Source organism: Pelophylax lessonae, assembly GCF_965119305.1.
Source record: "Pelophylax lessonae genome assembly, chromosome: 7".
Lineage (NCBI taxonomy): Eukaryota > Metazoa > Chordata > Amphibia > Anura > Ranidae > Pelophylax > Pelophylax lessonae.
Genome location: NC_138774.1, coordinates 69,446,089 through 69,472,324, shown reverse-complemented (window position 1 = coordinate 69,472,324; position 26,236 = coordinate 69,446,089). Strand labels below are relative to the sequence as shown.

General features: G+C 44.0%; 1 protein-coding gene across 1 annotated transcript in view; it reads left to right on the top strand.

Moving 5' to 3' along the window:
* The window catches only part of LOC309559495 (cytochrome P450 2H2-like), a 95,005-nt gene that overhangs the window by 56,463 nt on the left and 12,306 nt on the right, over window positions 1-26,236 (top strand). The window contains exons 7-8 of the mRNA XM_082262769.1: window positions 7,160-7,347; window positions 12,146-12,287. Coding sequence (XP_082118895.1) covers window positions 7,160-7,347; window positions 12,146-12,287 — 330 coding nt within the window. The remainder of the gene's footprint in view (window positions 1-7,159; window positions 7,348-12,145; window positions 12,288-26,236) is intronic.

The window sequence follows — 26,236 nt, the reverse complement described above, 5'->3', positions numbered from 1 at the left end:
ACCCGATGTCCAAAAATAAAAAAATTAGTTTACAGCAACTGATTAAAGTCAAACTTGTTTTGGAAGTTGAAATGTGAATTGCAACGGTGTAACTATAGCCAGGCTTGGACTGGGACAAAAATTAGGCACAGGCTTTTTAGACTAAGCAGCCCATGACATGTTAACCATACCCTTCCCCACTCTCCATCCTGATGGATCCCCCAGGAGAGGGGAGGGGGGGAACCCATCAGAGGTGCGGAGGGCAAGGGGTGCCAGGAAAGGGCATGGGGGGGGCTGGACAGCAGAGGGAGGAACCTGAAGAACACAGGGTGTGGGGGGGCGGAGAACACAAGGTAGTCTGAAGAGCACTGGGGTGGGGGTGGGAGAGCACAGGGGGGGCTGGAGAGCATGGGGGGGGCAGAGAGCAGAGGGAGGCAAGGCAGAGAGCCCAGGGGGCAATGAACACAGGGGGGCCGAGAGCACAGGAGGGGCAGCAGAAAGAAGCAGGATAGGGGAAGCAGTGACTGCATATAGAAAGATAATTTTCTCCATTTCCTCCTGCAGCCTCTGAATACCTGCTTCTCCTCATCTCCCTCCTGCAGGCTTTCAGAGGCTGCAGGAGTAAATGGAGATAATGATCCTTCTATATGCAGCCACCGCTCCTCCTATCCAGATTACAGGGGGGCTGCACTCCCGTTCTCCCTGATCTGGCTCCATGTTGTATGGGGCAGGTGAGTCCTCTAGCTCCTCCCCCATTCATGGTCATGCCCCCGACACAGACAGCGGAGCTATACTGGCTGCCATGTGGCCGTAGGTGTCTCTTCTAGCTCCTCCTCCCTTCATGGTCATGTCCCCGGCACTGACTTCTGAACCATACTGGTGGGCGTACGGCCTTGGAGAGGCTGAAGGTGTCCCCTCTAGCTCCTCCCCCTTCATGTTTCCATCCCTTCCAGCACTGATGGCTAAGCTAAACTGGCAGCCGGGTGGCTGCAGGGAGGCCAGGTGAGCGGCTCGGGCTCGGGCTTAAAGAGCAGCCCAGCTGCCTTGGGCCCCGCAAGGACTTGCAGCCCCAGCCCACTGGGCAAGTGCCCAGTATGCCCTATGGCCTGACTATAGCTAAAAAGCCGCTATGGGGCCCAAGGGTGATAAGGAGGCCCCACTAAGGAGCCTAATAGCAAGCAATTGTACTGAAAGTTGAAAATTACTTGCTGAACTATTGCTAGACTTGCCAGTCTTCACAACTTTGTTGCACAATCAGAGCATGTCCGCATTGCATAACAAGTCTGCTGCAAGTTCTGGTTCAGTTATGTTGTGCAATAGTCATCCCACAGGGGTCACTGTGGCTGAATTTTTATGTTGTAGTCTTGAGGAGCTCTTGCTATAGACTCACCACTGCAACTTTCCTCTTGCTAGAGACTTGCAAAGTGTCAACTAGAACTTGTGAATCAAGTGCTCTGCACAGATCCTGCTCTGTAATATGGCAAAATTAGCTCAGCATCGAAAAAAAAAAACACTCTAAAACTTTACCATGTGTGACAGGAAGTCAGGTAAATCTGGGAATGTAGTCACAGAGGAGACACATTCCCACCTGCTTTGGAAAGTTCACCAATTACTATAGGGTGTCGGCTGCAGAATTAGCCAGAACTGTCTAAGGAAGTTGAAAAGCCTTCAGCTGTTCCGAATGAGGAAGTTGAGGCCTCTATAATTTGTCCAAAGGAAGTCTATGGATTGCTGCCTCCTGTCGCCGTGTGGGCTGGGAGAGGAGGGCAGACAAACGTGTGCCTCCCGACGCCGTGTGGGCATGGGAGAAGGACTGCTGCCTCCTGTCGCCGTGTGGGCTGGGAGAAGGAGGACAGTCAGATGTGTGCCTCCCGACAAGCTGGTGAGCATGGGAGAAGACCCCCTGAAGTGATGTGCGCTAAGGAGGGTAAAACAAGTGTGAAGACTTCTCAAAGGTGAGAAAATGAACTATTTCTATGTGAAAGAAATAAAGGAATGTTTGCCCTGTGAAGAGACAAGCCAAGGGACTTCTCATTGTGAAGAGACAAAGGGGAACTGTGTTCAATGTGAAGAGTGTGAAGAGTAAAGGGACCTGTTATAAATGAACATGTGCTGTGTGAAGAAATAAAACATGGACTGTTGAGTATCCGCTGTAGGATAAGAAAGTCTGCCCAACAGTAGGTTGGGGACAGACTCTTAGGTAGGTTCCAGCGTGAGAAGGTAGCCATCCACAGAGGCAAGGATTTATTTTCTGTTTTATTTTATTTTGGATGTTTTTGCTGCCTGCAGTCTGGTGAAGAAAACACCATTAATAAACCAAACTGTTGTTTGCAACCTCTGCTCGGCTATCTCTCTGTGAAAACGCACCCCCAAAGGGGTCATCCACGCCTACCACCGAGCTAATCCCTCACATATGGTGGAGGATGCGGGCAGAAGCAGAGATCCTTCAAGGAAGTGCATATGTTTGAGGAACTTTGTCTGGTGCATATGATTGCACAATCTATGTGTGCAGGAGAGAAGATCCTGAAAGAAAAAAAAAAAAAGTGTTTTAAAGAGACAGCGGTCTCAAAATTTTTGATGAACTTTGTTGTGTCTGGTGCAAGGGACTGCACAAACTGTGTGCGCAGGAAAAGAGATCTTGCAAGAGAGAGAGAAAAACTACATGTGTTAAAGAGACAGTGGTCTGAACATTTTTTGCTGGACTGTGAAAAATTTGTTTGTGGAGTTATTGAAGATGGGGCGATCTAAACGCCTGAAAAATGCAAGGATCGCTGAAATGAGAGACCGGATTCTATGGATGGAGGGGATGCTACCGTCTGAACCAGCCCCATCCATGCCTGAATGGAATCGGCTAAAGAGGAAGGTTGTTGTCCCTAGCAACACTGGGGCAAATGAAACTGCTATGGAGACGCAGGGTTCTCAGATGAAAAGTAAACCCAAAATGGGGGAGATGCTGAAACAGCGGAGCTTTGCAGCTCAACAAAAGGCTCACCAAGAGAGCATGGCAGGCTGGAAACAGAGACGCCAGCAGCAAATGGAGGCCATCGGTTTGGAGGAAACCGAGTATGTGTGCAGGGCTGAGTTGGATGCCTTGAAATGGAAAATGGAAGAAAAGGAACGAGCCCTGGAGTTGCTTAGGATAGAGCATAGAAACGTGCAGGCTCAGGTGTTCCAGTGGGAAGAATCCACTGCTCTTCTTTTTTCCGAGTTGCACAAACGCAGAGAGACTATAATGGAGAAAGATACCATCCTTATGGAAAAGGAAATTGAAATTCAGACTTTGAAGAAGCAAAGTATGTGTGATATGTTGGAGTTGCGAAATCAGCTGGAAAAAAGTCTTCAGTCTTTGGAAGCTACAAAAGCGGAGCTGTCAGCGTCGACGTCACAAGCCGGATTGAATGCATCGCCCGCCAGCGATCATTGAATTTTATTCTTACGGTCCCTCATGTTTTTACATGTGGTGAGTGCATTTTATTTTAAATAAACGCTTTTTATTTGGAACATACTGCACCATGGTCTTTCCCTGTCTCTATTCCATGTTTGAGAGGGACACTACATGATAGATCCTATCCTTGGAAGGAGATCTAAGAAATCTAGGAGCTTCTGTCATCATTTTGGGAATCTGGTCGTCCTGCCTTGAGCAAAAGCGTTAATGACCTTTGTGAGAGCATTGGTCACCTGTACTCGGTAAGAGGCCAATTGGTCACTATACATGTGGTGGAGGTTCTCACTTTTTCAAGCACCTATTAGACGGATTTCCTCACTTGCCATGGTGCATGGGTGGATTGGACTGTTCCAGAATTTTATCGTTATTTTTTATTGTATTTACATTTCCATATATACATAGGATTTCATTTTCAGCGCTGCATTTTATATTTCATTTTCTGATCACATTGTGGTTTATGGCAGCTGCTTACACTGGTAGCGCGGATATTCAGTTTGTTTGTACAAAAATAGACCAGCAGGAGTCGCAGGAACAGAATGTCGCTCTGAAAACAACATTGTCTCTCAGCGACAACAAGAAAAGTGAAAGAGAGGCTAAATTACTGAGTACTGTGTATGAGCTCACCACTTTGAGCAATGTGGTAGATGAATTACGTGCAGACTGTGAAAGTTGGAAAGGTGAAGCCCAACGTTTCCAGCAGCAGTTAAAGGAGAAAGAAGCCTGTGTGGCAGAATTACAGTCTCATTCCCAGAAACTAGCCAATGAGGTGAAGGCTCTTATGCAGGGAAAAGGAGATTCGGAACACAAGAGAAAAAAAGTAGAGGCACAGCTTCTGGAATCGCAAGTCAAGGTGTCAGAAGGTGACCAAGTGTGTGCTAAGCTGTCAGAGAAGGCAAACCGATTGCAGGTTGAGTTGGACAGTGTCACAAATCAGCTTTCTCAAGCAGACAGCAAATCTAGAGAAATTGTGGAAGATTTTTCTATCTTGGAATCGCAGCTGCAAGACACGCAGGAACTCTTACAGGAAGAGAGGTGTCAAAGGCTGAGTTTTAGTACAAAGCTCAAACAAATGGAAGATGAGAAAAATGGCTTCCTGGAACAATTAAAAGAGGAGGAGGAAGCAAAGAAAAACCTATCAGAGCAAGTCGCAACATTGCAAGCTCAGATAGCGGATATGAAAAAACGCATGGAAGAAAGCGTTGGTTCATTAGAGTGTGTTGAAGATGTGAAAAAGAAGTTTGATCAGATGATTGGTGAGGAGAAGACTGTGTCTGCAAAATATGCAGAAGAACGCGACCGTGCAAAAATGGAGGCGCGTAATAACGAGAGCAAAGCCCTGTTCTTGGCTCGCTCCTTGAAAGAAGCTCTAGAGTGTAAGGTTGAACTAGAAAGAGTTAACCAACAGCTGTGTACAGAAATGGAAGAATTGGTCAGCTCCAAGGATGATGTTGGGAAAAGCGTTGGGGAGCTAGAAAGGTCTAGGCGAGCCTTAGAACTGCAAGTAGAAGAGATGAAGATTCCGTTGCAGGAACTGGAAGAGGAATCACAGGCAACAGAGGATCTGTCCCAAAGAGGGGATAGTGTGCCTGATGCAGTTTTTAAAAGGATCAGAGTTTTGGGGTCTGTCCTGAGTGAGCCTCAGAAATGTGATGACATGTGGCTTGAATCACCCCTTTGGAATAAACCGTTCCTTCAAAAACTTCAAGCATTGGAAAATGTATCATTAGAACTTCAGCAAACAAAGGAGCTGTGTAAGAAATGTGATGATTTCTCAGTTCAGGCTGAAAACCTAGTGGAGAAAACTAAATCGGAGAAAACTAAAGTAAGTGATATAAATCTGGGAGAAAAAAGCAAACGCCACCTAGTGGAGAAAACTAAGGCTGTTGGTGAAAACGTGAAGCAAATGAATAAGAGCCTTTCAGGGAGTGTTTCCAAAATGGAACTGGTGAAAGACGGGTGGCAGAAGTTTGATCGTGATCTTGAGATGCATTCCATGTGGAGTTCAGATAGAGAAAAGGAACTAGGTGACCTTGATCGGTCAAATAGTTCAGCAGAAAGTGCATTGAAGAAACCTGTAAAAGAATGTGTTGCAGTTCCATGCTTCTTCACTGATGCAGAGAGGAGGTCTATAATGGATACCACCCAGATCGCTGGGTTCAACTGTGTTGTTGCCTTTGACCCATATGATGAAGGAAGGAAAGTTGATAAAGTACAGACATTTCTTGGAACAAAGCTAAGTGAAGCAGAGGTTCTCAAAGTGTTGTGGAAATCATTTGTTGATTGCAGAGAGAGGCGTCTTAAGAATGTTGAAGACTTTAAGACTAGCAAAATTGAGTTGCCTATGGATCACGGTCCTCCATGGCGGATAGGACAGACGGTTATGAGGGACAAGCTGTCTGACATTTATGAGAAATCTGTCAATGAAGATGACAGAAACGAGAAGGAGCAAAATGATGCCAAAAATGCAGTTGAAGAATGTGTATATGAGATGAGAGACAAACTGTGTGGCATTTATGAGAAATCTGTCAATGAAGATGACAGAAACAGTTTCATCCGGAAGCTGGAGGATACTAGGAGGCTTATCAGTGAGAGTCAGCAGTGCCTGACACATGCGTGTCTGGAAATATGTGTCCCAACCCTAGGGTTGAAACAAGAGGGGGGGTATGTGACATGAAGTCAGGTAAATCTGGGAATGTAGTCACAGAGGAGACACATTCCCACCTGCTTTGGAAAGTTCACCAATTACTATAGGGTGTCGGCTGCAGAGGTAGCCAGAACTGTCTAAGGAAGTTGAAAGGCCTTCAGCTGTTCGGAATGAGGAAGTTAAGGCCTCTATAATTTGTCCAAAGGAAGTCTATGGATTGCTGCCTCCTGTCGCCGTGTGGGCTGGGAGAGGAGGGCAGACAAACGTGTGCCTCCCGACGCCGTGTGGGCATGGGAGAAGGACTGCTGCCTCCTGTCGCCGTGTGGGCTGGGAGAAGGAGGACAGTCAGATGTGTGCCTCCCGACAAGCTGGTGAGCATGGGAGAAGACCCCCTGAAGTGATGTGCGCTAAGGAGGGTAAAACAAGTGTGAAGACTTCTCAAAGGTGAGAAAATGAACTATTTCTATGTGAAAGAAATAAAGGAATGTTTGCCCTGTGAAGAGACAAGCCAAGGGACTTCTCATTGTGAAGAGACAAAGGGGAACTGTGTTCAATGTCAAGAGTGTGAAGAATAAAGGGACCTGTTATAAATGAACATGTGCTGTGTGAAGAGATAAAACATGGACTGTTGAGTATCCTCTGTAGGATAAGAAAGTCTGCCCAACAGTAGGTTGGGGACAGACTCTTAGGTAGGTTCCAGCGCGAGAAGGTAGCCGCCCACAGAGGCAAGGATTTATTTTCTGTTTTATTTTATTTTGGATGTTTTTGCTGCCTGCAGTCTGGTGAAGAAAACACCATTAATAAACCAAACTGTTGTTTGCAACCTCTGCTCGGCTATCTCTCTGTGAAAACGCACCCCCAAAGGGGTCATCCACGCCTACCACCGAGCTAATCCCTCACACATGCAACATCACTCTTAGGGACTCATTCAATTTAGTAGACTTTGCTACATTTTTCAGCGTGTGACAAAACACAAGCACATCATTTCCAATGTGCAAATATCACTGACCTACTGTAATATAAATAAATAATTACAGGTTCAATTACATCTAAAAAAAATGTTCATGCTCTTCTCTATCTGTGTGCTCCAGAAAGGATCCATAAGGAGATTGACAATGTAATAGGCAGTGATCGCTGTCCATCAGGGGAGGACAGAAGTAAGATGCCATATACAGATGCTGTCATTCATGAGATCCAGAGATTTGCCGATATTATACCAGCAGGACTACTCCATGCAGCCAGCAAGGACACCACATTTAGAGGATATCACATTCCAAAGGTGCGTCCATGTCTGATAGTAGATGGGTAGGTATCTCTTTGAGAATAACAAGTCAAAAGGCACAATATTTGTCTTCCTTCCAGTGTCAGTACCCGGCCTTGACACTTGGTCAGCATTAACAATAGCACACTCAGGACTTTGATGCTGCCATGTGTTCCATACCAGAGCAAAGGACCAGCTGTGCTTAAAGCAAGACCTTTCAAAAAGTTAGAAAAGCTCCAAATGCAATAGTAGGTCACTCTACATACCAGAAACACTTGTTATCACTTCTTCACTGTTAAAAAATCAACCAATAATTAAAGAACTATAGGCAAAACATTTTTTTTTTTTTTCATTTTTGATAGAGCAAGGGAGGATTATAACTCCTGTCAGATTTTTTTAATCTGTGTCCCATTGCAGAGATTTACTTTCACTTCCAGTCCTATAGCAAAACAGTAAGTAATAGGAAATACCTACAAATTAAGAGAATTCTTTGGGGACCCCAGGTCACTAAAACTAGTGTGCCCATTGGAAGATTTCCTCTCTATTAATTTTTGCCTTTATATATACTTTAAGTGTTAGGGAAACTGCATATTACATATTTCATTATTAATCAATTCCGGACCGCACACCGCATATATTCTGCGGCTGGGCAGCCAGGCTGCGCAAAATCACGTACATGTACATGCTTTTTTGCACGTGTTTTTGAGGGCACGCGTGTGCTGCTCCCGCTGTGATTGGATGGCCCCCGGGACCCGCCAATTGTTCGGTGGAATGACAGAATGGCATCTGCCTATGTAAACGAGTCAGACCGCTGTTCTGTCAGGGAGGAAAAGAGAGATCTTGTGTTCCAGGTAAGCTGAAACACATATCTCTCTTTTCCACTAGTTAATCCATTCCACCTACAGTTAGAAAGCACTCCCTAGGAGCACACTTAACCCCTGGATTGCCCCTGGTGTTAACCCCTTCCCTTCCAGTGTAATTTATACAGTAACAGTGCATTTGTTTTTAGCACTGATCACTGTATTGGTGGCACTAGTTCACTTAGTGTCAGATTTGTCCGCCGCAATGTTGCAGTCCCGCTAAAAATCACTGTTTGCCGCCATTACTAGTAAAAACAATTTAAAAAAGTCCATAAATGTATCCCATAGTTTTTAGATGCTATAACTTTTGTGAAAACGAATCAATATACATACGCTTATTAGGATTTTTTGTTTTACCAAAAATATGTAGCAGAATACCTATTGGCCTAAATTGATGAAAAAATTAGATTCTTAAATTTTTTTTATTGGAAATTTTTTATAGCAGGAAGTAAAAATATTTTTTTCAAAATTGTGGTTCTGTTTTTGTTTATAGCGCAAAAATATAAACACAGCAGAGGTGATCAAATACCACCAAAAGAAAGATCTATTTGTGGGGAAAAAAAATACATCAATTTTATTTGGGTACACCATCGAATTGTCAGTTAAAGTAACACAGTGCCGTATCGCAAAAAAAATGGCCTGGTTATTAAGGGGGTAAGACCTTCCGGGGCTGAAGTGGTTAATATTGTGGCTCACTAATTAATTCCAAGCCTTCAAATCTTGGTTAAGGAGGCCATATAAGGACATAAGCATGGCTTTACCTTATAGCAAAGGAATGGTATTATTAACTGACCAGGATGTGGCCGAGCCCAATTTCTTCTTTACGATTGGTCATTTCCTTACATTCAAGTTCTATATTATCACTAGGGATGGGCTTCGTGTTCGAGTCAAACCTAAGTTCGACTTGAACACAGCCCATTCGCCGAACAAATGGGCTTCTTCCCCGGAACTTCAAGTTCCCGCATCCATAGTACACTGCGCACTGGCAGTGCATTATGTGATTGGCCGAAGCATGGACTCTCCATGTTTTAGCCAATCAAATCATATGTGCCATGATTGGCCAAAGGCATGTGCCTCTAGCCAATCATGGCTCAGGAGCAGCTGTTAAACTCACTACACTGTCCATGAAGGAATTCCACTTATAAATCAAATGCTGGCCAAGGGATACGAACCCACAACCTCTCAATTGCAAGTCTGGTATTCTTCCACCTACACCGCCATCAAACCTGCTTAGGCTGAACACACTCTCCCTGCCTAACTAACTAACTAACTAACTAACTAACTAACTAACTAACTAACTAACTAACTAACTAACTAACTAACTTCTAGAGATAGAACTTAGTTACTTAGGTAGGGAGAGTGTGTTCACCCTAAGCAGGCTTGATAGTGGTGTAGGTGGTAGAATCCCATGCTTGTAATTGAAAGGTTGTGGGTTCAGATCCCTTAGCCAGCGGGTGATTTATAAGTGGAATTCCTTCAGGGAGAGTGTAGTAAAGTTAATAATACATTGCTGGAAGGGAGAGAGATTTTAGATTTTTACAGTTTGTTGAGCTCAGATAGTGCAGTGTATACCACAAAGTTGTGTATATATATATATATATATATATATATATATATATATAGGCACTTCTGTTTATGTCAGTATTGCTGAAAAAAACAGCGTCAAAATAAATAAAAAAAAAAACAACAACGTGGAGTTCCCCCTGAAATCCATACCAGACCTTTATCCGAGCACACAGCCTGGCTTTGTTAAAAAGTAAAAATAAAATAATAGTGTCCCCCCAATGATCACGTTGCCTGCCCGCAACCGAAAAATAGAAAAAAAAAAAAAGAAGCTCCTGCTTCTCAAGACGCCTCCCGCGCTAATGAGCTGGTTTGAGTTTGACAGCTCTTTTATAAGGATCTGACGTCACAAACGCCCCATAATGCACTGCTCAGATGCAGTGAATAAATTACATGAAGTCAGTAATTTATTCACTGCACCTGAGCAGTGCATTATGGGGTGCTCGTGATTTCAGATCCTTATAAAAGAGCTATCAAACTCAAACAGCTCATTAGCGCGGGAGGCATCTTGAGAAGCAGGAGCTTCTTTTTTCTATTTTTAGGTTGCGGGCGGGCAGGCGACGTGATCATCGGGGTACACTATTTGTTTATTTTTTAATAATGGACTTGTCCAAAACTGTCTTTATTTTTTTTGTACACTCTTTTTGATGAATGGGTAGAGGTACGATGCACCCGATAACCATTCACATGGGGGGGGTGGGATCTGGGGGCCCTCTTGTTAAAGCGGGCTTCCAGATTCCTAAAAGTGTTCCCCCCACAGACCCCCGCAACCACAGCCCACGGTTTTTGGGAAGAGACCCCTGTCCCCATCAACATGGGGGCAAGGTGTTTTGGAGGTGGGGGGGCAGAGCCCCCCTGCCCCAAAGCACCAACCCCCCATGTTGAGGGTCGCCCCCACCCCCATCCTGACCAGCCAGGCTGTGAGCTTGGATAAGGGTCTGGAGTGGATTTTAGGGGGAACCCCACAACATTTTTTTTTTTTGGCCTTAAAATCCATACCAGACCCCACACCGTTTTTTTTTTTTTAATTTTTATATGTGTATTGCCAGTAGCCGACAATACCTTACAGCCGCAAGCAACATTGCTGCAGCAGGCTACATACATGGCACAAATGCGCCACTTTACAGGCACATTAAGGAACCCCTCCCCCCCCAGGCACGATATTTAAGCATTATAAAAAAAAATTCAATTGTCACTGGGTTAGGAAAACAAGGAAAATATTCCAATATTAAAACTTGTTTTTGTGACAACTATCAAAGAGAAGATTAATTTGGAGAGATCTTGACTCCTTTTTATGTCTTAGGGCAGGATTTAAAGCAAAATCTCCCAATTTGACCCAGACAAAGATAAAACTGTCCATGCACACATAGAGGATAGGGAAGAGCCATGCAACAGGGTGATAGGTCACTATTGTATACATCCCAGCAGATGTCTGTTGTAGTTCCTGCAGGAATTACTGGATGTCCCTGTTCTTCAAAGTTTGGCTCTTGTGGAATCCTGTATTCCTTATATGGGTTGCTAAGGACCCTTTTTTCCATCACCCTAGCTGAGCAAGAGATATATAATTAGGTGGTGGGAAAAGTAAGGAGATAGGAGCAGTGAGTGGAGACAAAACGCAGTGTTAGTGCTTTTTCCACCAAAGATATTGACTAGAGACTGTGAAAAAAGTATGGGTGTTGTGCCTCTCCTCCTAGTGCTAGGGGCAGGCCCCATGTAAAAGAAGTACCAGATTAAGAATTTCTGTGTTGTTATGGGAGCTATTGTACCCTGTACTGTTGAGACATTATGTAATATATTTTACTGTTAGAAAGACTCTCTGAAGATGTACTCGTTAAATCTTAAAGTAAATGTTCTTTTCTTCAAATGAGCATGCTGTACTGGTGTCCCATTCTTTCTAAGAAGTTAATGGTGTAGCCAATACCTTGGTGAACTTGAGATTTGAGTAGCGGTTGAGTAATGAAGGGTCCATCAATGGCAGTGGCCAAGAAGATTCTCCTGGGCATATGGGCCCACCATCTTAGTTACCCTTGTCTCATGGGCCTCAGGTGCTGGATAGGATTCCTATATGGACTACACCTGAAACCACTGAGTTGACAAGGCCTTTTGAAACAAAGTGAATTTGTGACTCCTGATAAGGCGTAGTACTGATGTAGCATGGGACCTGAGTGTGTGAAAAGCCAGCGGGACATAGTTGGAGTCTCAGCTCACTGCCCCTGTAACGCTCTACCATAGATTTCAGTCTGCATTCCTTTAATGTCTTATAATACCTACTATTAGTAAATAAATAGTTTACTGTTAAAGTATTTTAGTACTTTTTTGTAATTCTTTAATGCTACCTTCTTTTTGGTTGAACCTGCACCCTGTTAACCAATTTAATTTTTATTTTATTTTAGGGAACTTTGGTGTTTCCAATCCTGACTTCAGTATTAAAGGACCCCAAACAGTTCAAAAACCCTGACAAATTTGACCCTGGACATTTCCTTAATGAGAATGGCACCTTTAAGAAGAGTGATGCCTTCATGCCCTTTTCGGCAGGTACCAGCAAGTATAGCTAATCATTTTTAGACATACAGTGGGTTCCTAATATAAACCATGGTTGTGTTCCATCCAGAATACAGCCTTAGTTCACAAAGCTAACACATCAGGATAAGAATCCTTCTATTTAGTAAGTTACAGTTATTTTAACTTCACTCCTATTGGATCTAATCATTAGAGTCACTTGGCTAAAATAAAGATCCTCATCCTTGAAGCTTTATGAATTAAGTTTCATGTGCACTTATTTCTAACCTTACATACACAATGGTGTCCGTAGAAAATAACAGTATCTGCAATGTGTATACTTATACTTATGTAACGCTAATTTAAAATATCAACTGACAATCAAATTTATGATAAAAATACCGGGAAAAAAAAAGAAAAACCTGATGGCACAGGTATAAATGACAGGCCAACTAAGGTTGTGATGAAAATAGTTTTTATTGCTGTTTGTGATTCAATTGGGGATATCCACTCTCTTTATCTGTCCTGATATCCACTATCAGTAAGAAAAAAAGAGATGGAAAATTCAAACTTTTAGTGTTGTCACCAGAGCAAGAGAATAATAAGAGAATCAATAATCCAGTGGGGACACATGTTTTGGTAAAAACTGTCTAAAATGGGAATTCCTCTCTGGAGATATTTTATTCTCATTTCTTGTTGCATCTCCAGGGCATTCTTGTAAATGAAAATCTCCCAAGCTGAAAACAAACAGCAAAAGGTAAAGACTGATAGGGGTTTTAACCCGTCCTTACTTTCTCCAAAATGCAGCTTGTTTAATGCATACAGCCAAGCGCTGGGTTTGCAAGTGTATTTTTAACCATTATGTTCAGTAAAGGATTTTAAGCAGAGGGCACTATTTGTCTCCCTTTTTACTTTTACATATGATATCTCGGAACTTACAACTACGGAATTATGACATCTATATTCAAGTGTACCCCCTGAAGGGAAAAAGTATGATAAGACCAGAATGTTAATTCAGGGGTCATTCCTTTGAGGTGGGCAGCCACAGTGAATGTTGGTGGTGGGAGCAAACACCCTGTGCACCTGGATCATTTATATGTCACACAGGTGTCTTATTGTTTGATGGACATTTGTGATATCTCCTTTCTTGGTTATAAGACATTTTCTAGATCATATGGACATTTTTAAATTTGTCTGATCTGCTATTGCACTGCACTTTTTTTTAATAATTCAGCTCAATAGGTAGTGTTGAATACACCTTTAGTGTTCAGCTGGCAATACTTGACCTTTACCCTTCATTGTTTATGTGTTGTTTGCGCTGATTGCTTTTATCTTGCTGAAATAGGCTCTGCCTGACCCAAGATGGCTGCTAGGTTCACATGGGGTGACATCATCCAATAGGATAACTTCCCCAGTGATCCAAGAAACCATAGAGGAATCCTGTTCCTCTTGACTTTTTCTCCAACAACCGTGTCGTTGCAGAAGAGAGCCAATTGCAGTGGAAAAAATACACTGCACCTGCCTACACGCAGTGCACATGCACTTGTGAGGTCACTGGCCACTACAAATGTGAGTACCTTCTAAATGGAGTACGTTAAGGAGATATTCACTGTACCTACAGGTAAGCCTTATTATAAGCTTACCTGTGGGTACAAGTTATAAAGTTGAGTTTACAACTGAAAATCAATAAAAAGTCCATCAGGAAATGAAAGTCCCAAGTGAGTAGTGTGATGAAGAGGATCCAACATAAGAAAATGTGATCACAATGTGCAGCAAATCCCAACACCAATAAAGGTTAATAGATTGCGCTCACCAGATATATAGGACCCAAATACAGCTCAGCTAGGCGCGGCTCCGAGCTCTGGGACTGTGAGAGTCGGGAGTGACTGAGCAGCTGCTGTGTGTGTTGGTTTCCTCGGACTCCGCACCGCCGGATATGTGCTGATTCGTCCGGACTTCAGTGCTCAGGACCCCGGAGCTGCGACTGAGCTGGGATTTGATCTATCCATGTTTGTTGCTGATCCTTATAGATTCCATTGAGGTCTTTACATCCAGCTGGGACATCCACCTAATATTCCAACAGCTTGTATGACCCATATGCTATATGGTATTTGGGCCCTATATATCTGGTGAGCGCAATCTATTAACCTTTATTGGTGTTGGGATTTTCTGCACATTGTGATCACGTTTTCTTATGTTGGATCCTCTTCATCACACTACTCACTTGGGACTTTCATTTCCTGATGGACTTTTTATTGATTTTCATTTGGTTTATATGATTGGACATTTTACATTTCATTTATATGTGTTATTTGTTTAATCACATTTCCTTGGTATTAGCGCTGCACATTTTCTTGTTTTTTATGTTTTTGGTAACTTTTTTGTCTAGTGATTAGTGCAAGCAGCTTTTTCTTTATGTGTTGTTAGCGCAGTAATTCTTGCCCTATGTTTTTTGAGTTTACAACTGCTTTAAATTTGGCAAATAGTAAAACCGGTCATGAAGGCCATACACACTCTACATATACAACATTGACTGACCATTCCATTAAAAGTTACCCTTTGGGGGCGTGGCTTGACCGGGAACCTAGATGGCCGCACTGTGAAGGAGATCCAGCATACTGGGGGACAAAACAATACTTTAGCGAGTCCATTGCCTACAAAAACCATGGGGAAACTAGGATGAAGCACTTTGGCCTCTAGGACCCCTAAAAACCCAGGCACACAACTAAGCCGAAACATCCCGGAGCTATTCCGCTCCCAGACGGCTGACCACCACGCACCATCACAGGCCTTATCCCCGCGCTCGCCTGGCAATGACTCTGATGCAGCCAGGGGGGTGGTGGAAGCAGCCCATGCTCTCCCACATCTTCTACCGACCCCTCCAAGCTTGCCAGATCTACAAAGGGTCAAGCTGGACATCAAAAGCCCCCTGACAGCGGCCATATCGGATTTAAAAATGGATATCCAAGCTGTTGCTATGAGGCTGGGCAACGTGGAGCAGACTGTGTGCCTCCACTCAGATGCCATCAAACAGGTACAGCATACATACGACTCCCAGCTATCCCACCTCCTAGATATGCATAGGCATATCGAGGACTTAGACAACTGGGGGGATCCCGAGGGGGTGGAGGCTGATGACATACAACCCGCAGCATCTTTAATGACCTGCTGAATAGGCCCCCCGAATCTCCGGTGGAGATGGAGAGGTGCCCACAGAGCTTTAAGGACCAAGCCCAGAGACACTGAGCCGCCAAGAGACATTATCTGCTGTCTTGTCAACTTTCCTCTCAAGGAGGAAATTATGCGGAGGGCTAGGGAAAGAGGCTGTATTATGTTTAATGCCACAGAGATAAAGCTGTTTCAAGATTTATCCCAAATGACTTTGCAGAACAGGAGAGCTCTGCAACCCCTGCTGGATGTCTTCAGAGTGCCTGGGATCACGTACAGGTGGAGATTCCCCTTTTCTCTATCTGCCACCTTCTAGGGGCCGCACTGCAATCCTGAGGAACCCAGAAGATACACTGACCTTCTGTGAGCAACTTGACATCCCGCCTATCGATTTACCAGAGTGGTACTCTTTCTACTTCCCAGCAGAGCCTTGGAGGCCTGTGTCTCACAATCCCTCTCCGAAGGCTCAGAGGCAGAGATCTCGTCACAGGAGACTAGACCCAACATCACCTGCTTCCTGCCTGTCCCGTAGAGATTTGGGGCGTCTGAGCCCTGGCCCTTCACAGGTGCAGTTCTAAGGGGAATCCATGGTACATGCATACGGTCTCAGCTAAGTCAAAGCCTCAGCGTTATAAACTGTTTTCCTGCTTTTGTTTTGTTTTTTTTAAAACATAGAAACATAGAAACATAGAATGTGTCGGCAGATAAGAACCATTTGGCCCATCTAGTCTGCCCAATGTATCTGAATCCTATGAATAGTCCCTGGCCCTATCTTATATGAAGGATAGCCTTATGCCTATCCCATGCATGCTTAAACTCCTTCACTGTATTTGCAGCTACCACTTCTGCAGGAAGGTTATTCCATGCATCCACTACTCTCTCAGTAAAGTAATACTTCCTCATATTACTTTTAAACCTTTGCCCCTCTAATTTAAAACTGTGTCCTCTTGTGGTAGTTTTTCTTCTTTTAAATATACTCTCCTCCTTTACCGAGTTGATTCCCTTGTATTTAAAAGTTTCTATCATATCCCCTCTGTCTCTTCTTTCTTCCAAGCTATACATGTTAAGGTCCTTTAACCTTTCTTGGTAAGTTTTTTCCTGCAATCCATGTACTAGTTTAGTAGCTCTTCTCTGAACTCTCTCTAGAGTATCTATATCCTTCTGGAGATATGGCCTCCAGTACTGCGCACAATACTCCAAGTGAGGTCTCACCAGTGTTCTGTACAGCGGCATAAGCACTTCTCTCTTTCTACTGCTTATACCTCTCCCTATACATCCAAGCATTCTGCTGGCATTCCGTGCTGCTCTATTACATTGTCTTCCCACCTTTAAGTCTTCTGAAATAATTACTCCTAAATCCCTTTCTTCAGATACTGAGGTCAGGACTGTGTCAAATATTCTATATTCTGCCCTTGGGTTTTTACGCCCCAGGTGCATTATCTTGCACTTATCCACATTAAATTTCAGTTGCCAGAGTTCTGACCATTCTTCTAGTTTTCCTAAATCCTTTTCCATTTGGCGTTTCCCTCCAGGAACATCAACCTTGTTACATATCTTTGTGTCATCAGCAAAAAGACAAACCTTACCATCGAGGCCTTTTGCAATATCACTTATGAAGATATTAAACAAAATTGATCCCAGTACAGATCCCTGAGGTACCCCACTGGTAACATGACCTTGTTCTGAATGTTCTCCATTGACTACAACCCTCTGTTGTCTGTCACTCAGCTACTGCCTAATCCACTCAACAATATTGGAGTCAATGCTCAATGACTGCAGTTTATTGATAAGTCTTCTATGTGGGACAGTGTCAAAAGCCTTACTAAAATCTAGATATGCAATGTCTACTGTTTTTTCTCTTATTTTTTTCTACTGCCTTTTTTTTTTGGCATAAATGTCTCTGGTACCACATCGCCCTTCCAGCCATCCAGTCAGGCTGTCAAGTCCCTAGGATACGGGTTCCGTCCGCCTGGTACGATATCATGTTCTTTCAGTCGCACACTGCTGGCATCGCATACCAGTCTCCCTTTAGCCCTAACTTTGACTGTGAAGGGACCTGTCCCAATCCTCTCCTAAGCGCACAGGTACTGCACTAGACTGTCCCACTAACTTTATTTCCAGCGTAATGCCCTGGTTGGAGTCCCCTAAGGCCCCTCCCCCTCTTTTTTTTTTTTTGGAGCGTAGCCTTGTAAATGCAAAACTCATCTGTTCCAGGTTGCTCTCTTCGGAAAGATTGCCAGAGAATATACTTCATAGTCTCCCTCTCCTGGATATTCTCTGTCTCCCTTTAATGCACAGCTAAAACAGGCTAACAATTAGGCACATTCTAGGCATGCGGGATGCTCGCAGGGTGCTTCCTGGGCCTGTAACCGGGGATGATCCTGCTCTACTGAACTAACTTACATAAAAAGGTATTCTGTACAGAGGTCAGAACAAAAGGAAGGTTAGATGGTTGGCTGAGTATGAATTGGGACACTGTAACAAATGTTAATCATAGCAGATTTACCGTGCAGTATACATATAGGTATAATCAGTGTAAACAAAAACCAGTATATACAAGAAACAAGACTAACAACATAAAACAAGTAACAAGGTACTGGCCGGTGCACTATATAATAATAATCATCAAGGGAAAGGAGACAATGTATTAGTGTCTAAAAATGACAGTATGCTTGTCAGTGGGGTATATCCCACTTGGGTAACTATCCCTTTGATGTATTCCCGTGGAGGTTCAGGCTCTTCCAAAACGACTGTGGGGGTTAGTGGTGCATTGGTTCAGGAGGTATTCCTGTTTACCTTTATATATTTTTTGCAGTGTAAACAGTCCCGTGGAAGTAGTGGTTGTGTTGGAGGATACAGATGGATTTTCTCCTTAATGTGTGTAGTATGTCTGGTTGGAGGTGCTGTAAGATGGGCTTGCAGGGATGGCTGCTGGGGAGTCGTGGAACCGATCTCCTATCTGGATCTGGAAATGTATGGGGACTTAGGCAGAGTTAGAAATATGATCTATTACTCTGAAGGCTGCGGTGCCGTTTCTTCACCCCTCTGTTTTCCTATATTCCTGTGCAAAATCTGTTGCTTCTGTGTAGGGGGGGGGGGGGAGAGGGGGTTGCATTGTAGCGGTCAGTCAGAGTGTTTGCAAGTTAAGCATTGGGGATCTCAGAGGACTATGCAGAGTCGGCGTTTACTACTGGAGTCAGTGTTTGGGAGCCGCTGCCGGTAGGGGGAATGCAGTGGCACTGTATCCTGTTACAGGATTCCTTTTAGTCTTGATCGGCCTGTTGCTCTGTTAGCCAAGTGGCTGATACTTCACCCCTGTGTGAGTAAATGTCTCGGAAGTTACTGATGCTTCACTTACCTGGCTTCCGCTGTTCGTCCTGTAGGTGGGTCCGGTTCCTACTATCCGATGGAGTAAGCGTTGCTCCGGGTCTCCATTTTTCAATCTATGCCGCCCGCTGTCCACGCTGGAATGTTCTGTGTGCACCGCCGGCGTTGATGACGTCAACGCGTTTCACTTAACGTGGCGTAGCTTCATCTGGACGTACAGTGCCTGATGCCTGTTCCCTTATATGCAAGTCTTCACAGGTGATCGGGCTTAGCTGATTGGATAGGCAGGGAATTTCTGTAGTGTGTCTACACATATCGCTGTGAGAGATGGGGGAAGCAGCGGAGGTTCCATGAGGGAGAGAGAACTTGTCCCGATATCTGGGTGTCATTAACCATTTAGGTTTATTGCATTTAAGCGCTGGTTCTTTATGATTCCTTGATTCATCTATTCTTAATTTGAAGTTATAAAGGATATATCACTGATAAATACATACACATTAGAAAGATATGATGCTGTTGCAGGAATCATATGGGATAATAATATACATTTTATGGAAAAAGACTATGTATGTTGATTGTAATTATATACCTATAGCTGGGAAAGCATTTATTTGAATGGACAGTAAACAACGATGACAGAGACATACATACTGGTTTTTCTGGATTAGAAAAAGTATGTGTGTGGCTGTGTTGTCTGAGGATGGGATGATTTAATCTGGTGGTTTAGTCATATGGGGACTCATATGGCGCTTTTCCACTGCATGGAACCGTACCGGTTCGGCACGCTTTTGTGCTTTTCCACTGCGGTACCGCATGGTATAGGGTCGGAACGGTTCGGTACGGTACGGTATAGGTTTGCTTTTCCACTGCATGGAACCGAACGGTACGGTACGGCTCTGAAAAAACAGTACCTACTCGATTGTGGTTCCAACAGGTACCAAACTGGTACCATATCCCACAATCCTTTGCATGCAGTCACTACTAGCCACTGATTGGTCAGAGAATCACACCCACCCCGTTGTTATCCCACCCACTTAACTTTAGTACTACTTTAGTGGAAAAGCAAACCTATACCGTACCGTACCGAACCGTTCCGACACTATACCATGCGGTACCGCAGTGGAAAAGCAAACCGGGCCAAGCAGGGCCGAGTAGAGCCGAGCCGGTACTAGCCGGTACTTGCAGTGGAAAAGTGCTATTAGAGTGCCAATAGAAGGCGGATTCCGAAAAGGGAGAGGGGATTTTTAGGGGAGGGAAAAACGGGAGGTGGGGAAATTGATAAAAAATAGATGATTGTATTGTGATACCTCCTTCATTTTTCCAGGAAGACCTGAAGGTTCATTTTGGTGTTCAGGCCTGTTGGAATGAGGCTGTTCAGGTTAAAAATCCACCATTTTTCTTTTTGCAGTAAAATTCGATTGAAATCGCCGCGTCTGGGGGAAAGTTTTAATTTGTAAATGCCTTTGATCTTTGTGCCTTTTAAACTTCCGGCATGATGTTGGGTATAGTGTCTATCCGGGTTCTTTTCCTTGATCTGTGCTCGCCTATGCGTGTTTTTAGTTGTCGTTTGGTTTTCCCGACATAGTTTTTGTTGCAGGGACAGGTGATCATATAAATTACTCTGGTCGTTGAACAATTCAGGAGGTTTAAAATTTTGTATTCTCTGTCACCTGCTGCATTGTGAAACGTATCAGTTCTATCTATGCAGGGGCAAATCTGACATCTTCCACATGGAAACATTCCTTTGCTTCTGGGGGTTTGCATAAGCCAAGTGCCGTCTAAATCCTTAGAGAATTCGGATTTGGTTAGTATGTCACTGCGGTTTTTTGCTAGTCTTGCTACCATATTTAGTTTAGTGTCTACTATTTCTTTCAAGGTAGGTGTATTGCTGAGGATGCCCCAGTGATTAGCCAGGATTTGGCGTACCGGTTCCCATTGGGCCCCGTATTGGGTGATGATTCTTGTTGTCCCAATCGCATCTTTTATGGAAGGCGTTTTGCAGGCTAAGAGTTCTTCTCTTTCTCGCTTGCTGGCTTTTTGTTTCGATTTCCTGTGTGAATAACCTTTGTTTGTGTGAATAACCTCTCTCGCGGAATCTTTTGTATAGGTCTTTGCTTTCTTGGTAGTAGTCTTCTTTTTTAGAGCAGTTGCGCTTGATCCTTAGGAATTGGCCAGTGGGTATACCGTTCTTTAGCCAGTGGGCGTGATGGCTGTCTGCTTTCAATAGTGTATTAGCTGCCGTGGTTTTGCGGAAAGTGTTCGTGATCAGGCGTTTGTTTTAATTTCTGATCCATAAATCTAAGAAAGAGATTTTGGATTTGTCAAATGTGTAGGTCAGGCGGATATTCAGATCGTTTTCGTTTAAGGTTCGGATGAACGTATGCAGTGTTTCGATGTCTCCCTTCCAAACCATTAGCACGTCATCTATGTATCTTAGCCAGGTGTGGACGTGATTTTGGTACAGTTCGTTGGGGTATACGTTGTCCTCTTCCCATAGTCCCAGGTGTAGACATGCATACGCCGGTGCCCAAGATGCTCCCATGGATGTGCCTTGGATTTGTTTATAATATTGAGAAAGAAATTGAAAATTGTTGTTTAGGGCAAAAGTTATTAGGTCGACTAAAAATTCATTTTGATGGCTTAGGTCGGTGTAGTGTTTCTCCAGGAAGATCTCTATTGCTTTTATTCCCCATGTGTGGAGTATCGAGGTATACAGTGACTCGACATCGATGCCGACTAGCCATGTTTCGCCCTCTATTTGTAGTTTTTTTTTTTTTTCCAGGACATCTCTTGTGTCTTATACATATGATTCTAGATTTGTGACCATTCCTTTGAGGAGGGAGTCCAAATATTTCCCTACTTTCTCCAGGGGTCCGTTGATTGCTGACACTATAGGTCTTCCTGGGGGGTTTGTGAGAGATTTGTGTACTTTCGGTATTATGTAGGAGACTGGTATATTGTAGTCTTGTACACTTATATATTCAGCTTCTTGTTTTGTCAGGAGTCCATCTTCTTTTGCCATGTTAATTTTCCAGTTCAGGTCTTCTACCAGTTTGGGAAATGGGTTGTAGTCTAGTTTTTTGTATGTATCCTTTTCACTGAGGAGTCTGAGGATTTCTTTTTCATATTTGGTTGCATCCATCAGTACGACATTGCCCCCTTTGTCGCTATGTTTGATCACTGTGTTTTTAGATTCATTATGGCCTGGCGTTCTTCCTTGGATATGTTGTCTATACCCATGTCGGACCAATTCATGCTATATAGGTGGGTTTGGACTTGGTTGAGGAATACGCTTATCCATTTATTTTTGTTGAGTTGGGGCATGTTGAGGGACTTAATGCGTATGCCTGATTTTCTAAATCTTTCTTGGCTATTTTCTGATGTTGCTCCTTCGTTTTCTTGTAGTAGTGAGTTAAGGATCTCTAAGATTGTTCTATCATTTTCGTCTTGGGTTTGGTTATCTTCCCTGGGGGTGATCTGGTTGTTATATAGGGAACGTAGGTATCTCTTGCCTAGAAAGGGTACTATGTCTTTAAAGAAAGTAAATTCATCCATGGTGTTCTTGGGTGAGAAAGAGAGGCCTCTTTGTAGAAGTTCAGTGTGGCGTTTTTCCAATGGGAATTCAGACAGGTTTATAATTTTCATGTCATTCTTGCGTCTTGTGTGGTAGTTCTGTCTAGTTCCTCTGGCTTCTCGTTTTCGTGCCTCTTTTCTGTTTCATTGAGCTCCCCTGTTTTGTGTTGCTTTGGGAGGAGCTGGGTTGTTGAGGATGAATTTCTGCCTCTGTGTCTGACTCCTCCCTGGGTACTAAAAAAGATACTGACTTGCTTCTTTCTTTGTCTGTCCCACTTGAATTGGGATCTCCTCGTGATCCTGATCTGGACCATGGGTATCTCTGTCTTGATCTGTAACGTGTACGTCTACTGAACTAACTTAACCTATTTTTCCCTAGCTGCCTGTGTTCTCGTCAACTGAGGACTTCTTCGCAAAATGGACCATGTGCCTGTATGGACAACTTGCTCAGCTCACCCTGGAACAACCAGGCAAAGAAGATACCCACACTAAGTTGGCGGTGGGATGGGGTGAGTCACGGACCAAGGGGCCTCCCCCGAACCCCATGTGTGGTGTAGTCATTCCTTCCCTTAACCAGCTGAACTGAACATGAACTCCCTCACCTACGGACTTGAGTAGCTTGTGGTCTTGTCGGGATGGGTAGTCTTGAAACTCCCCTCCCCCCTTTTTTTTTCTTGTTGTTTGTTCTTGGTTAGAGCTTGGTTGATACCTGTCTTTACATACTGTCATGACACTGCGGGTGGGGGCAAACCCCTGTAAGCTCAGAGTTCTGTGGGGATCACCCACTCCGCTGCGCTGCAAAACTTTTACTGTTACTATTTAAATGTTTGACTTATGGTTGCATAGCCACAGTCTAGGAGGATCCCCAAATATCCCTCCTCTCTCTCCCTTACCCATTCTCATGAGCTACCCACTTTGTCCTCCGTACATGCAGCTACTAGCTGTGCCCGGTCTTTTTCACCTACCCACGCGGCATTCTCTAACAGGGAGTGCTGACAGTCTGGAGATCTTCCATACCTCAGGTTGCTGTGTACGTCCAACCATACCTCTGTTTTTTTCTTTCCCACAACACCTCTCCTCCCTGAACCTTCTTCTCCACACTACTGCCTCTTTTACTTCTGTTCTTGATCCCTCTTACCCCCCTTCTCCCCTCTGCCTGGGTGGCCTGTCTGTCCCCTCGCCCCTCCTCTACACCTCGACCCTCGGCGGCCAGGCGAGAGATATACCCATACCCTTATCCAATCTCTCTGTGTGTCCCTCACTGAGCCTTGTGCTGTTTGTGCGACGGCTCTGAGACCTAACCCTAACATGGCGGCCACTCTCTGGGGTTGAAATGTGTGTCACTTAATGTCAAAGGCCTAAATTTGCTAGAAAAATGCTCCCAGGTGTTGTCTGCTATGTCTAAAGAAGGGGCACATTTCCTTCTACTTCAAGAAACCCAATTTAGGACAGACGAAAACCCCACAGCTCAAAAACAAGACCTTTCCTATCGCTCGTCACCACGCAACCAATCCATCAGCGAAATCTAAGGGTATCTCCATCCTCATAGCTCGATCCTCCCCCTTCCAATTAACTGACAAACTCATAGACCCAGAGGGACGATATCTGTTCTTGAAGGGTACGTTTTCATCCAAACCCATCACCATAGCTAACATTTATTGCCCGAATGAACATCAGGTCTCCTCCTTTTGCAAGATAACAGACCTTTTACAACCCTTTCAGTCTGGAATACTCATTCTTGGAGGGGATGTAAGGAACGCACGGTGACATCCCGGGGGTGTATGAGAATGCGCATGCGCAAATTCACTCGTTTCCGTTTACGGGAAAATTTACGTTCGCCAAAGCGCAAGCGCGTGTGAGTGCACGCAATAGCGTCCCGATTTGGCGCCATATGTGGCCTATATAAAGGTAACTGACATGCTTGTTCCTTGCTGTCTTGTCTGAAGCTTTACCTGTACTCCTGATCCCAAACCTGCTGCCTCCTGTTGACTTCCTGATTGACCTCCCGGCTTGTCCATTAATTCGTCTGCTTGCTGCCCGCCCTGACCTTGGCTCATTCCTGTGACTACTCTCCAGCCTTATCCTTGTCGGCTAGTGGAGCGACCCTGGGGACCGCGCCCTATCCGTGCTGGACATGACGCCACCACGGTGGTAGCGTGTCACCGGCACGTTGATCTTATCCACCTGCGTTCACACATGAGGGATTTTTGGCACCCTTTATCTGTCGGGCTCTGTCAGGATTGGGGCACACTCCTTCTTGCGAACTGCTACGTGACGCTGGGAGAGGCTCTTGTGCTTGCCTGTTTGAGGGAGTATTATATCTCCCCTCTTGGGGATCACCATTGGACATTTTTCCAAGTTCACACTCATCTCGGATTTTCCATAAGATATTATCTATTCATACATTCTTTTTCACATATTAGCCCCTTTTTTTCACCTTCTGGGTTTATCCTTCACATTGTTCTTTTTACTTTCCACTGCAGGTGGGTGCTTGGTGCAGTTTTCATCCCTATGCTTACCACCATCCAACCCGTTCTCTATCATTTATTCACTTTTCCTTTCTTTGTTACACCTTTAGTCACTTTGGGACATCCCTTTTACTTACGTATGTTGTTTGCTCTTATTTCACTTTCTTTTTCATATCATTTCACATCATTCCTATTCTCTTGGCATCTTTGGTATTCATCCCCCAGCCTCATCATTTTTGGTATTCAACTATGATACTATTTTCTTTGATATTATACTCCCTTTTTTCATGTGCATATATTTATCTTATAATGTTACAGGATCCATTTTGGACATTTAGCTGAGGCTGTGATTTTTCTCTATAAGAGATGGCATCTTTCTTTCATCTTTTACCTCTCACCTCGCACGCACATGGCATTGCTCCCTCAGTCCCCGGGCTAGATGGTCTCAGAGGACCTTCCTCCACAAACCCCATTTTGGCAACTATTCCAACCTACTTGTAAGTTATACATCTTTGATTGTAACAGACATTACCCTGAGCTGGCGTTGACATTTTGAGACACTTTGTCATATATTTTTTGACATTCATACCTTTTTACTATTTCTTTTCTATAGACAACGATTGTTTCTGCTCCTGAAGAGTGTGGAAACACGAAACACGTAGAGCATTACAGGATGCAATCTTTTTGTTACTATTTTTGATATATTTTTTTCATGCGTTTATCCCATGCATTTTATCTTGGTATTCCAGCAACTTCAATATTGACAAATTGTACTTTTCCAACATGTCTTGGTCAGATTGGTATTTATCATGCTTGTCCACATGTGTTTTATATATTATATGATGTATTATTGTTATCCTATGTTGTACCAATAAATTGAATACTGTTACTCCACACTTGTGTGTCTTGCAATCAGATTCAGTCTCATGCCTCATTCAAAGTTCCAACCCCTTCTTCCTCATGCTTGGGGACCATGACCTGGTGTTCATCACGCAGCAAAATCCATTCTCACCATCAGAGGCCCTGGTGAAGACCTGCTGTCACTTAGACTCCACACCTTGGGCTAGCCTGTGTCTACCACCAGTGTTATCTGTCCGTGTTCCTGTTTTACCGGACCCCACTAGGCTATCTCTGATCGTCAGGCTCAGCCACCAGCACCTTTACAGGGGACTTCAATGTCCCCCTGAACCCGTTAGTAGACACATCCTCCGGCACCTCGACCTTACCCTACAAAGCCATTCGCCAAATAATCCTACAATTGCGAACCCTAATGCCCCATGACACTTGGAGGACACTGTTTCCTGGGGATAGGGATTACACTTTCTTCTCCCATCCACATAAAAAGTACTCTAGGTTGGACTATTTTTTCCTCTCACAAAAAGATCTTGTATTCCTCTCCAATGCCACCATTGAACCAATGATCCTCTCGGATCATAACCAGATCTCTCT